This window comes from Hyaena hyaena, unplaced genomic scaffold, assembly GCF_003009895.1.
Source record: "Hyaena hyaena isolate Hyena2069 unplaced genomic scaffold, ASM300989v1 scaffold_8, whole genome shotgun sequence".
NCBI classification, from domain to species: Eukaryota; Metazoa; Chordata; class Mammalia; order Carnivora; family Hyaenidae; genus Hyaena; species Hyaena hyaena.
Window position 1 is genome coordinate 6,030,501 of NW_024080640.1, and position 13,874 is coordinate 6,044,374.

The 13,874-nt window shown below is 41.8% G+C and overlaps 1 protein-coding gene across 3 annotated transcripts in view; it reads left to right on the forward strand.

Moving 5' to 3' along the window:
* The window catches only part of EXOC4 (exocyst complex component 4), a 752,259-nt gene that overhangs the window by 19,279 nt on the left and 719,106 nt on the right, over positions 1-13,874 (forward strand). For all 3 annotated transcript variants that reach the window (XM_039243428.1, XM_039243437.1, XM_039243444.1), the window contains exon 2: positions 4,894-5,083. In XM_039243428.1, the coding sequence (XP_039099359.1) occupies positions 4,894-5,083 (190 nt within the window). The remainder of the gene's footprint in view (positions 1-4,893; positions 5,084-13,874) is intronic.

Sequence of the window (13,874 nt, forward strand, 5' to 3'; positions counted from 1 at the left end):
GAGCCTGCTTGGGATTTTCTGTCTCCCACTCTCTCTGCCCCTCCCCTGCTCATACTTTCTGTCTCTCTCAAAAGAAATAAATTAAACTTAAAAAAAAAAAGTAACCAAACACCTCTTCCAATTTGGATTGGTCACAGCATATTAGGAGTATTGTGTTCAGTTCTAGTACCACATCCTGAGAGGCAGGATAGGGAAGCTTTTAAGGGCCAGACTGCTCAGGTTTGAGGACTGACTCTGCTACTTAAAAAAAAAAACAACCCACAAAAAAACCCTTCTGTGCCTCCAACTGACAACTGTTTTCCTATCTGTAAAAAGAGGGGGTAAGAATGGCACCTACCTCCTAGGGTTGTTGTCAGGAATAAATGAATTCCTATGTGGAAACCACTTCGATTACTGCTGAGCGTACAGTAAGCTCTCTGTGAATGTTCGCTGTTTTTGCAGGGACTTCAGAGGAAATCTACAAGGATGGTGGGCTGCGCGGGAGCCATGTTGTGGGAGAAACGGTGGAAGTGGTTAGAGATGTTTAACCCGAGAGAGAAGTACTGAGAGCCCTTTGCCATGGAAAGAGACTGTCTGAAAGAGGGAATAGACTTCTGTAACCGCAAGAAGGTGGAACTCAGATCAGTGGGTAGAAATCATCAAGAGGCTGATTTTATTTTAATGAAAGGCTTTGTAACAAGGAGAGCTGTTAAGAGTTGCAGTGAATGGCTTTGTGAGCTGGCCGAGCTGTGTCCATCACCCAGAGGCTTGTCAGGAGGCTGGGGAGAGGTCCCCGACCTGGCTGGCGAGGTGACCTCGTTGGCAGGTGTTCTCTCCCACCCTGCTATCAGTTCAGGTCAAATGACTGGCTTCAAGGAAGATAATTCCACACTGAAATTTGCTGGGTTTTGGTAGCAGGCCTGGAAATGTTCTCTGTAGAATTCTAGTCTGCTTTTATGGTCTATCGTTCCTTCATTGTGCAGATGCTTATTGTGGGAGACATTGTATTTCCTGTCTCATTTGGCAGAAAAGAAAACAGAGGTTGGAAATACCGCCCACTATTGCTTGACACCATGCAACCTTTGAAGGCACCCAGTGAATGACGTTTCATTATTTTGGGCGGCCATTTTCCTTGTGTTGTTTCTGAAGCTTTCTTTAAAAAAATTAAAAAAAAAAAAATCATTGTTCATTTTTGAGAGAGAGAGAGAGAGAGCGTGCGTGCATGAGTGGGGGAGGGGCAGAGAGAGAAGGAGACACAGAATCTGAAGCAGGCTCCAGGCTCTAAGCTGTCAGCACAGAGCCCACATGGGGCTTAAACTCACAAACCTACAAGATCATGACCTGAGTTGAAGTCAGCTGCTTCCCTGACTGAGCTACCCAGGTGCTCCTGTTTCTGAAGTTCTTATGAGGAAAACATTGAGTGCCCTGTGTTTGAGAATGTCTTTGTCAAGGATGTTTATTTGGGTGTTTCTTCCCTTTAGAAGAATGGGAAGGCATGTTTACTGTCCTGTATGTAAGATGTAGTTTTCTAAGCTCAGGGTTCCTCTCTAGTCACTCACAGCGTATACAGGCATGCATTTGGGTCCGGTGGCCTACCCATCATGGGACTTGGGGCGTGGTGGTGGGGGCCTGCTGCAGATACGCTGGTGCCCCTGCTTCTTGCTGTGCCGTGAATGACAAAGCCCTTTGCTTCTGACCCACAAGTTTGGTGTCTTCTAGCAGCACCGTGAAACTCTGGCTGGCTACCTTGTTAGCCTGTGGATAGGATAAAATCTCCGACTGTTCACAGTGGTTGACAGCAAAGAGGAGTAAGGTGAGCCAGAGAGGTTAAATCCCACGGCCAGTGCCGAATGATCTACTGTGTTGGGGGTGATGGAATTTGAACCTGTGCCTCCAAAGGATATCCTTTCCATGACCTTATGGGACACTGCTCTTGGCCTTATTGCCGTCACTGCTGCTCCTGGGATGGTGATTGCCAGCAACAGCCACCGCCACTTGTTGAGTGCTGGTGACTTGCCAGCCGTTGCTGTGTCTCCTTTACTTCTCACCAGCAGCCCTCCAAGGAAGGTATCCTTACTGTCTGCGTTTTGTAAGTGAGCAAAATGAGATGCTGCAACCAAGGTCACATGGGCAGTAGATGGTGGAGCCAGGATTCAAAAGGTAGAGGGGGGATAACAAGAGCCTTCCCCCCCCCCCAAGGGCTTAGGAGGGTTAAACATACGTTCCATGAGGTACGTAATTGCTGGTTTCTGGCCTCTGTAATAAGTCTTTCTAAATATCTGTGGCTATTATTATGGTTATTATTAACCTTGCTGCCTTTTTTTCTATCTCTAATTAAAAAAAAAACCAACTTTAGTTTTGGTCTTTCTTGCTGACTAAAGGCAAAATGTCATTCAGCCCAGTTTACATTAAGAGGATGAATATTAAAGGAGTGCAAACCTGGCACAGGCTATTTCCTTATACAAATATTTTCTTTAAAAATGAAAAAAGGAGCTAAAACCCCCTATAGACCCAATTTACTTTTAATCTTCATTTTAGTAACCCTTTCCATCTCATAAATAACTCTTAATGTGACGGTAATGTGTTACAGTGACAGCTGGTCCCGGGGAAGGTGTCCTCTCTGGACCTGACATTTTCTTTCATGGTAATTCTCCTAGTTAATGTAAACATCATGAAATGTTTGGCACGTTTCCTTCCACAAATGGTGGTGGAGAGGAAATCAAAGCATTGTAAAGATGGCAAGCTGGTCCAGGGTAGCTCTGACAAATCCACGGCCATTTGCCGTCATAAGGGGGAGTGAGAGGTAAACACCTAGGAACTCTTCCCTTTGGGACAGTTGATAAATTGAAGGCCTTTTCTGATTGTGCTTTACGTTAGATTAACAGCCTGGGAGGCTTCAGATTTAAAGAGCAAAGTTATGTATCATAGAAAAAATAGGAAGACATGCTTAGCTCCCTGTACCTGCATATTACAAGTGATATTGGTAGCTGCATCTTTGAAACCATATTCCTCCTACGTTCTCCACTCTGATTCATGTTATTAGTTAAATACTTGTGCAGGACTTGCTACCTGAAAGCTACCTTGGAGGTCTGTGGTCTGATGTAGGATCACCAGTTGACAGAGGAGAACACAGGATCTGGTAGGATACAGGCCTTCCTTCAAGTCTTGGGGTTCCTACTACGTTGCTTTCCTGAGCACCACAACCCTAGAGGCTTCCTTTTCCTTCATTATAAGTCTTGTCCTGTCTCCGCCTCCCCCCGCCCCACTGTTTCCTGCTAGAACTGGTCTCTTGGCATCCCTAACACATTTACGCAATTCTTTTTAGAGGTTAGATTGATGTCAAAGACTGGCCTGCTGAATCTCTGTCTAAATTGAAAAAGAAGTTTTATATATTATGTGGCTCATGAATTAAGATCTCTTGCTCTAAATGACAGTTGGGGGAAAAAACTGTTGTACAGTATTTTGCTTGCGAATATCTGGAAGTAGATATGTGATTGATTCACTGACAGACCATCTCTGAAAGCAGTTCTAATGATGGACTTATAATTGATTGCATCCATCATTGAGAGCCTAAACTACCCCCTTCCTAAATTAAAGATAAATGAAATAAGCTATGCTGAAAGTATAAGCTGACAAATCTGAGGGAATTTAATGAAACTCTAAAGTGCCACAGCCAACAGATAAGAAAAAAGGATTTCTTTGTTGCTGATTATAACACTAAATAAAAAAAAAATTATCCAAAAAAGATAATAAAAGAAACAAAGATCTGTGGCCCATGTATCAAACCAAGTTATTGAAAGGTTTTTAATAAGTGTATCTATCTCATCCTCTGGTTATTGTTGATTCCTATCTATCTCGTTAGTGCTGTTGGAAGAATAGTAAATATAGGGATTGTCTCCTAGTGTAGCTTATATTATTCCTGTTGTAACATACTTTAGAATTGATATGACCTTATTTCCGGGCTGCTGGAGGCTCTGTGCCAAATTTAGCTCATTTAAATGAGCTACTTGGAATGTCATTCCTCAGTGTATAAGTAATTTTATCAGTTAGTACACTTAGTTTTATATAAAAGACGAGTTGAGAGTGACTTAAATAGTGGGTATTTGTTATTTCCCCAAACAAGAAGCCCTGAGGTAAGGCAGTAGTGGGGGTTGGCTGCTTTGGTGGCCCAGTGATGTCACAGCAGTAGCCGCGCATTGCTCTTGGCTTTCCCTGCCATGGTTGTAAGGAGTGTGAAATATTGGAGTATCGTAGCTTTGTGTAACGATATCCAGTGTTGGGAAAAGGGACCTGCTTCCTGTTAATCTTGTGAGAAAACTTCTCCTAGAAGTCCTTAGGTCTCATTGGTTGGATTTGCCACCATAAGGCCAATGGAATTACTGGGATTCACTCAAGCGATCAAGACCTGCCCAGACTCTTGGAGAGTTCATGCTGCCTCTTAACAGATTAAAATTGGTGTGCGAAGGAAAGGTGAAAGCCTCCTTGGATAGGCAACCAACAAATCCACTTAGATGGGCTACTGAAATTGCTATGAAGGTGGTTTCATGTGTTCTGTTAGTAACTTGTTTTCATTTCTTTCCTAGTTAGATGACTGTGCTAGCATATTAACTCCTCTTTTACTTTTTTGCTTTTAAGTGAATTTTTAAAAAATCCTTGTTTATTTTTGAGAGAGAGAGAGAGCGAGCACGTGCAAGCGCATGCCAGCTGGGAAGTGGCAGAGAGAGAGGGAGGCAGAGGATCCAAAACAGGTTCTATGCTGACAGCACAGAGCCAGATGCAGGGCTTAAACTCAAGAACAAGATCATGACCTGAGCTGAAAGCAAGAGTCAGATGCTTAACAGACTAAGAGACCCAGACGCCCCCAGGTTTGCTTTTAAATTTGATTCAGCTTGCTATGGCCTCTGTCTTCGCCAGGACTCTGTCTACCAGTGATGATGTTGAAGACCGAGAAAATGAGAAGGGCCGCCTTGAAGAAGCCTATGAGAAATGTGACCGCGACCTAGATGAGTTGATTGTACAGCACTACACCGAGTTGACGACAGCCATTCGCACATACCAGAGCATCACAGAGCGCATCACCAACTCCCGAAATAAAATAAAGCAGGTGAGCCTCCTTCCCTCCTGTCATTGTCACACCTACCGTTAGGAGCTTGTCGAGGTGCTGTGGTGGTGGTGGTGAATGGCCTCAGTGAGCGATTCATCACAACACTTTTCAGGAGTTTTGCAAGTGTCTGGAAAGCCTGGCCACAGAGGATCACAGAGGGCGTCCAGGCTTGCCTCTTCCCGATGTCTTACCCTTGGCTTCTGCTCCTTCTCCTTGCCGTTTGAGATGGTGTGGAGGACGTGGCCTCACCATGAGGTCACCGAAGGGCCTCTTACTATTAGAGGCTCCCATTTCTGTGTATCAAATGTATGTCATCTGGTCCTGTCCTGTCCTGTGTGTGTGTGTGTGTGTGTGTGTGTGTTGCTGTAGCAGTTGAAAATTTTTTTGAAATTTTGGCTTTCTGTGTGTCCCCTCGTTTGAAATTGGTTGTGATTTCTGTGCGGTCATTGTACATTCTTGGTATGATTTGGAGAAGAAAACCTAACTTACAGATTATTCAAACATGTATTTATGGACACTGGCATTCTTGACTATCATTCCTTTACTAGTGATGGACATGTGTTAACTTACATTTTGTCATTTTCTTGTATTTTGCAGCAATTTCTTTTTCACTCTTTGTTTCTTCCTCCCCGTCTTTGTACTTCTTGCCCCTTTTCTCTCCCTGCCCGTCTCCTTCCTTTTGTGGTAGGTCCTTGAAAAACTCTTGGTTCCCGGCTACCATGTCTTTACAGCCTAAAGGATAAAGTGGGCTCTTAAGGGACATTTTTATATTTGGCCTGAGGGATGAACTGACATTTAGGTGCTGTCACATTGCCATATGGTTTTGGCTGTGTGTTTTGAGGGTTGCTCCTTTAATACCTTTTAGTACCACTCTGAGGACAGTAATTGCTACCACTTAGCGCTGCTTCTTTGCCAAGCATTACTGTTTCTCACTCCACAGATTTAGGGTGTAAACGCTGGTCCCCCTAACTCTAAGGTCCTTGCTGCTGATTTTCAGATATCTTTTAAGCAGTAACCTCCCTTTTTGAAATGAGCTGCCTTGTGGAACCCCGATATGCTAATTGCTTCTTGTTCGGTATAGGGGTGAAGGATGCAGAGCCTCATGCTTGACCCCCTCCTTAAAACCCTGCAGCTGCCCCCCCTCCCCAGCACCTCTGTGGCCACAAGGCTGCACAGACCATTTGCAGTGCGCTGCCTGTGCTGTTGGTTGGTTAGGGAGTTCCTGCACTGTGCCTGCTTCCAGCTTCCCTGTGTTTTCTTTTCTGTCTTCTAGGCCTTATGTTATGATTTTCTAGGCAGATACATAAGTTATTTTTCTAAGAATGCTGTTGATACATGAGTTTCAGCCTCTAAGAGTACCGGTTGAGCACCAGTAATCTCTTAACCTTTTTTGGAGCAATTTGTTGACCTCTTTACATTTCAAATTAACTAGGCATTTTCAAAAGGAACACACTAATTCTTAGCCTTTACAGATGGTGGTTTCATCCCATGGATATGTGTGAAACCACGTAAAGCTGTAGATCAGTTTAAAGTAAACTGTAGTCCATTTTGACCCAATATACTAAGCTCAAGAGGAGTCAGAAAATGAACGTATAGTGCTGCTGACCTTCTGGCTTTGCCCCGGGGAATCACAGGAAGGGTGAGGTTTGGTAATTCTGTTTTCTGATTCGTTTGCTTGGCTGAAAGGACTTTGTCGTAATGTCAAGGGAAGCACTGTAGTAGTTTCTGCCTTGACCCCTTCTCACTTGGAGTCGATAGCCTCTTTGCCTAGAGAGTGTTGGCTCCTATTGAAAAAGAGTCTCATCTTGATCATTTCATATTTATTTTAGTAGCCACAGTCTGTTCACCATCCTCATTTTTTAAGTAAGCTGTAATTTTGAGCAAAAGAAAAAAAAAAAGAAAACTTTGTGTTTATTACATCAGTTGTCAAAGTAAATGTCATATAATTCTATTCTGAATTAGCTTTAGTATTGGGAAGAGAAAGGGCTAAAGCTCTTTTCCAAAAAGCCTCTAGCAGTTGATAAATAAGAGCAGAAAAATGTTGGGGGGAAAATCATAAATGAATTTGTTTCTATTGTATAATTCGACAGTTTTGTACTGTGAAAGTCCATTTCTTATCACCAAGGAAACCCTGATGTTTTCTTACTAGTCTTTCCCTGTCATTTTTGGTTTTTAATTGTACTTTGGATTGTATACAAAATCTAGGTGTGTATAGGTAAGTGTATTTTTAAAGTAAAAATGGAGATGATTGGATAATCATGGAGATACATGATTTCAGACCCAGGAAGATACTGAGAATGTATGGATGTGAGTGGAAATTTTCTTTCTGCTGTCTGACAAAAGCATGTAATGAGGATTCATTTAACACATATCTGTTGAATGCTAGCTGTGTGCCTGGTTCTGGTTTAACTGCTGGGGTTACACCAGTGCAAAACACTTGTGCCTATCCTCATGGAACTTACACACTATGGCAGGAGACAGAAAAAGAAAGTGGCTGATATTTCACAACACTGATTTAATCTCTGTATGAAGTGACCGTTTGGTGCTGAGCATTGCTCGAGGCTCTGGGGTCTAGAGGTGAATAAAACAAATTTCTGTCCTGGTGGAGTTTACATTCCAGTCAAGGGAGACCCACTATAAATCAGTAAGATGCGGTCTAACAGATGGTAAGAAGTGCTTCACCTAAGAACCCAGAAGCAAGGAAGGGAGAAGAGCGAGTTGTTGCTTCGGTGGCCTGGTCAGGCAGAGCTGACTGAGGTTACATGTGAGCCACACCTGCAGGAATTGAGGGAGTCAGGAGAAGTGCTGTAGGAAGAATGAACAGCAGGGACAGAAAGGTCCAGAAGCAAGAATGTGATTGGAATTTGGGGGAAGCAGTGAGGAGGCCAGTGGGGCTGAAGCAGAATGGGGTGGGTAGAGGGGAGAATGGCTGGAGAGGGAGGGAGAGGGAGAGAGAGCTGGTGGGTAGGTCAGTGTAGTGGGTCAGGTCATGTGGGGTTTTGGTGACTGTAAGGACTTTGTTCATAACTCTTGACAGTGACAGGAAATCACTGTAATATAAGGTTTTGAACAAAAAATGGCTAGCTGCTCTACTGAGAGTAGATTTTAGTGGGGACCAAGGCAGATAGATGAAGGTGTTTATATTCATGCTTTTAAAGCTTGAGAACACAGAGCTGTTTACATTTCCCACTATGCTAATAGTTTCATATATGGATTTATATTGGTAGAGTCTATGTCCTTGAAGATTTTGAGATGACAGAAAGAGTTGACTCTTTTCCCAGAGAGTCAAGTCTATTGGGAATGTTTTTCTAGATCCAAAAGTAAACATGTAAATACAAGACTATGTATGATTGATCAGGCCATGTAATGTGGATAATCAGAATATTTAGGCTGTCCTATTCCAGTTGAACACGTATTGATAGCAGTCAGAATGAGACGTTACTGTACCAGAAAACCTCAGAATCCATAGCTTCTGTCAGTGTCTCATAATAATGACTACTGTAGCAGCAGGATATGAATGGATACAAACTGGGAACTTGGGTGGTGTTTGAATTTGAATGTAATTGTTGGTTTTTGAATTTGACCATTTTCCTCCATGCTTTACTGGGTGGATGAGAGGACATCGATTTCTTCAAAGATACTAAGTATCTGTCTAATGTTTATCACAGGAGCTGGTAGGCTGAAGGGAAAACATAACTTGTCTCAGTTGTGAGGTGTACCCAAACACTTGATGTTTCTCCCCAATTTCAGCTGCCCTGTTGGTACTGGATGAAACTGTTAAACTCATTTTTCTTGCCTGTAATTGGAAATAACTATATGTGATTATTCAAATGAAGTTGTTAAGAGCGTAATCATTGAGTGGTGCAACACTCATTACTTAACATTTAAAATAATTTTGTGGCTTTTATATGAAAGTATACCGTAAGAGGCAGAATAAGAACAAAGAATAACCTTAATACAGAAAATGTCACAGTAGAGCAGCATGGTTTGTGGTAAGAAATTGTTTATAGTCCATATGGAAGATGGAAAAATCTGGGCTGCTTCTTTGAGGGAGAAAAGTGTAGAAAGGTGGGCTAAACAGTGGACAATAATGAGCTAGCATAATTTAAAATCTACTAGGCAGTCCTGTGCATTAATGCAGTCACAAGAACTACGTGCTGATCTCTCCATTCAATTGAACTGTATCTGTATTTGTGCACCATGTCAAGACTTTGCAACTTAACGGAAAGGGTTCTGTGGAGCCTCTCAGAGAATTTAAGACCTTAGAATGGCAGCTAACCCTCCCACCCCTCCCCCAAAACTAAGGGAACAAAAGCATGCGAATAAAAGTTTGAGGGTGATTTGAAAGTGATCTGTACTTCTAAAGGGCTTTTAAACAGAACAGCGAGTGGTGTTTCTGCACTTCTTTCTAGGCATTTTCTGTAAGAGTGGAAAAAAATAGGTTGGACATAGGTCAGGAGAATACCCACAGACACACTTATATGTAGATTTATTTTTAACTACAGAAGAGAAAGTCTGTTTTGTACTTTTAGAATTAAGCGTAAAGTTGACTGTTACATTAATTTTCACTTATCATCCTTTACTTATGGGGAACTTTATAGAATGTTTCTGGTCTCTAGGTTCATTGGGGTGCTTGCACAATTGTTGTGCTCTATGACAGATAATATGTACACTCAAAGGCATTCCCTCCCCCCATTATCCTTGATCAAAATCAGAAAAGCATTGAATTTGATGACGTAAGGCCTGTATCCATCAGCCTCTCTTACATACATCTCTGTTCCTCTTCTCACAAGTGCTACCACATTGTAACTTAGAGGCCCCAGGTAGTTTCCCTCCCCTTTATCTTCCCCAAGGCAGGGTTGCAAATAACTCTTTTCTCTGCTTTCCGTATCCTCTCCCATACCCATTCACAGTAGCCTCTTGGGGCCTGTTGCCCTTATTTTCTCTTTTTTCTAGTAGTCTCTAATTAGAGTGGCTAGAAGTTCTGGTATAGTGAAACTGAAATTCTTGCTGTGGCTGAACTGGTGATTAGGAGCAAATGAGAAGTTACTAGAAGTCTAAGGAAGGAAAGGAAACTTGTGTTTGAAGAAGGATTTCTGTACTTGGGTTTCGATGTCTTGATTTGAATAGCTTGACTCCATGGATTTATTTCAGGAAGAAACAGGAAGATAATTTTTCAATCTTAATTATCCTGATAAATTAAATAGAATGGAATTAATATACTGTCACCACATCGAGAGATAAAAGTTTAGATATACTCGGGTACATTTCTCACATTTTAGATGTTGTTACTCATTGACGGATACAGTCTGGTTTCTCTTCCTTGTATAAAAGCATTTATTGAGCTATAATTTACATACAATAAACTGCAGTATTTTAGAGGACAAGTCAGTGAGTTTTGGCAAATGTATATATCCTAGAATATATTCCCATCCGCCCCAGAGAGTTCCCTCCTGCTTCTTTGGAGTCAAAAGATGTGTCCCTCTGCTTTATCTCCATTCCCCTCCATATCGGGCTCCAAACAACTACTGATCTGAATCCTACCACTACATGAATTTTTGCATGTTCTAGAACTTCAGTACGTACCTCTTTGTATCTGGCTTCTTTTGTTCAGCATAATGTTTCTGGGATATTTCATTTCTTTTACTGCTGAGTAGTATTCTCCCCCACGCCTGCCACCCAAGTTTTAAAATAACATTTCTTCATAACTGTGACTTTCTAATAAAAAAGCTGATGCCTCAGGGCAATTTAATATTAAAAGTTCTTGTAGCTTCTTATGTCTGCAGCTTTGGCTAATGACTCAGTTTAGGGAATAGTTTTGGTGATGTTCATATTCCACACAGCTTGATGCCGTCTCCCCCACCCCTAAACACAGACACAAAGTCTACTCTCCTTTTCCATTTTCCTCCATGTAGTAAGCAAAAATGAGAAGAGAACTGACTACATTGTATATATCCTAGTGTGAAATGCTGTAATGGTCCCTTTCCCAATCATCAAGGAGTTTGCCAAGCTTTACTGACATTTGGTAAGTTTATCCTGAGTTCTCTTGATCAAGAGCCTAGTTGGGTGTTGCATGACATAAAATTTATTTTTCACAATTTCCGTAGTGACTGTTAAACACCAAAGAAAAATCTGAGAATTACAGAACCAAGGTGATAAGAGTAGAATATCAGAAATCAAATTCTAACAGATTTTAACTAAGATTTAAAAGAGAATAATAGTTGGAGTTCTTAGCCTAGAGACCAAGAAAGCCAAGAGGATCTGGAAATGGCCTTGAGAAATATGTTGAAGGAGTCCAATAAAGGTCATTAAGAGATACACACTTCCAAAATAAGTCCTAGGGGTGAAGAGTAGAGTGTGGGAATAGAGTCAATAATAGTGTAATGACTTTGTATAGTGATAGGTGGTACTGACAATAATCATGGTGAGCATTTTATCTGACATTAATCATGGTGAGCATTTTATAAAGTATATGATAGTCATTTCATTGGGTCATATACCTGAAACCAATAGTACATGTCATCTGCACCGCAATATTTTAAAAAGTCAAAACTGGAAGTGATGACAAAAACCAGGACTTCCCTCACCTCATCCTTCCCCAGGCCCACTTCCAAAACTTCAGAGGCACTGACTTTTACTCTTAGTAATATGCTGCTACTATTCTTGATTTTTCTATTTTAGATGTTGGATAGGAGCTTCTGGCTATGGAAGATGAGGATTTAGGTCCCCCTCCCACCCTCTCCCCTACCCCACTTCATCTTCTACCCGCATCCTGTCTCTAGTTGTATCCTACTTGTTGGTTAAAGAGATAGAGATGGTACTTGTTTTATTGCAGCTACATGAATCTTTCCCTCTGAGCCATCCAGCGTCCTCTCTGTGGCTGCGCAATTGTGTTGCGGTTTTCTTTGTGGTTAATGCTTGCATATTCCTGTTGCCTGTCTTCTGCACTGATTTTCCCCTTTCCTGGATCCTGTGTTTCTGGTCTTCTGTTTTTCTCTTGTGTTGATGGGGCACGGTCTTCACTAGCTTGCTGAGATATGGTGCATCTAATGTTTATTATTTTGAGAGCTTATGTGTCTGAAAATGTCTTTATTCTTCCCTCACACTTGATTGATAGCTTTTCTGGGAAATAATTCTCTCTTAGGATTTTGAAGCTCTATCATTCCTTTGTCTTGTAGCTTTTAGTGTTGCTATTGAGAAAAGTCTGATGCATCCTGATTCACAATTCTTCATATGAGTTCTGTCCCTCCCTGCCCGCCCCCCTGCCCCCCCCTTCCCCCCCCCCCCGAAAGCTTTTAAGATCGCCTCTCTATCCCTTGTGTTCTCACAGGGCAGCATCACGTGTCCTGGCGTGGGGCTTTTTTCACTCTCTTTTCTTGAACACTTGGTGTACTTTTTCAGTCTGAAAACACATGTCTTCTGGGACATTTTCTTTTATTATTGGTATTTTTCTCTACTCCATTTGTCTCATTTTTACTCCCCTGGAACTCCTTATTTGGCAAATAGTGGACTTCTTATCTTCTATCTTTTGTTTTTTGTTTTGTTCTCTGTAGATTTCCTCAGATAGCTTCTAACCTTTATATTGTTTTTTTTTTTTAACCATATTTTAATTTCCAAGGCTGTTTTTATTCTCAGGTTTTGTTTTTTTTTTTAATAGCATCCAATTCTTGTTTCCTTGATGTAATATTTTTTATTTTTCCTAAGGGATATTGATTATAGTTTAAAAAATTTCTGTTCTGCATAGTTTCTGGTGTCCCCTCCTCCCCCCTGCTCAGTCCCCTTCCAGCACTTTTTTCGTTTTGTTTGTTTTGGTGCCTACCTTTGCACATTCTGAGCTCTCCTTGGCTTGCCTAACTATTTGAATGGAAGAGGGAGGCAGCACAAAGCGGATTGGAAAGGTCAGAGCATGTGTGGGCCTTGCGGGGACCCAGTAGTTTCCTTGGTGAACCCTCAGGTGTCACTAACTCTGGGTCTTTTCGCCCGGTCACCTTTCCCAGGGAAGGCCGTAAGTTTCCTGTGTGGGAGCTAAAAATCAGGCTGAGTATGTTTAGAGGCGACCCTAGCAGGAGGCTGAGTATCCAGAGCAGGCTGAGGAGCTTACCGTTCCGTAGGCCCACTGTGATATGGTCCTTGTGCTTGCTGCCTGGTGTCTCACACCCTCCCCTTTGCAGTGTCTGGCCTGGATCCTTTCTGATTGAGTTTCTTCAGATCATAAGCCTTCTATCTGGCCAAAATTGCGGGGAGGGAATTACCCATCTGTATGGTTTGACGAGGGCTCAAAATACTCCCTATGGAAGGTGTTGGTCCTGTGCTCCAGCTCTCTTTGTCTTTGGCACTTCCTTGTCCGAGGTAGCGAGCCCCACTCCACGCGAAGACTTTCAGATCGCTCTGCTTTGCTAAATTACCCACATTCTGTCCTCTTGGCAACTTGAAAAGTTTTGTTCCCATCTCTTCTATGCCATTCCTTACTCTCTGTTCTCTTTTCTAGGTGCTTTAAGTTTAACAAAAAAAAAAAAAAAAAAAAAAAAAAAATCACTTTGTGACTATAGGAAGGAGTGGAGGTAATCAGCACCATCTTTGGTAGTTTTTCAAAAGGGTCCATGACTCCCCCCAAAGCTAATAATCATTCCACTGTGCTTATCAAGAGAGATTGCAGAATCTCTTTATTTAGGGTTCTTTTTACATTGGAGAGTTTCATAAAAGTAGGATTAGGTATTGTTCTTAAGTTATTGGGATAGAGTAGATGCTTTCTTAAGAAACATTCTGATCTTAGCCTTCTAGCTTTATATTG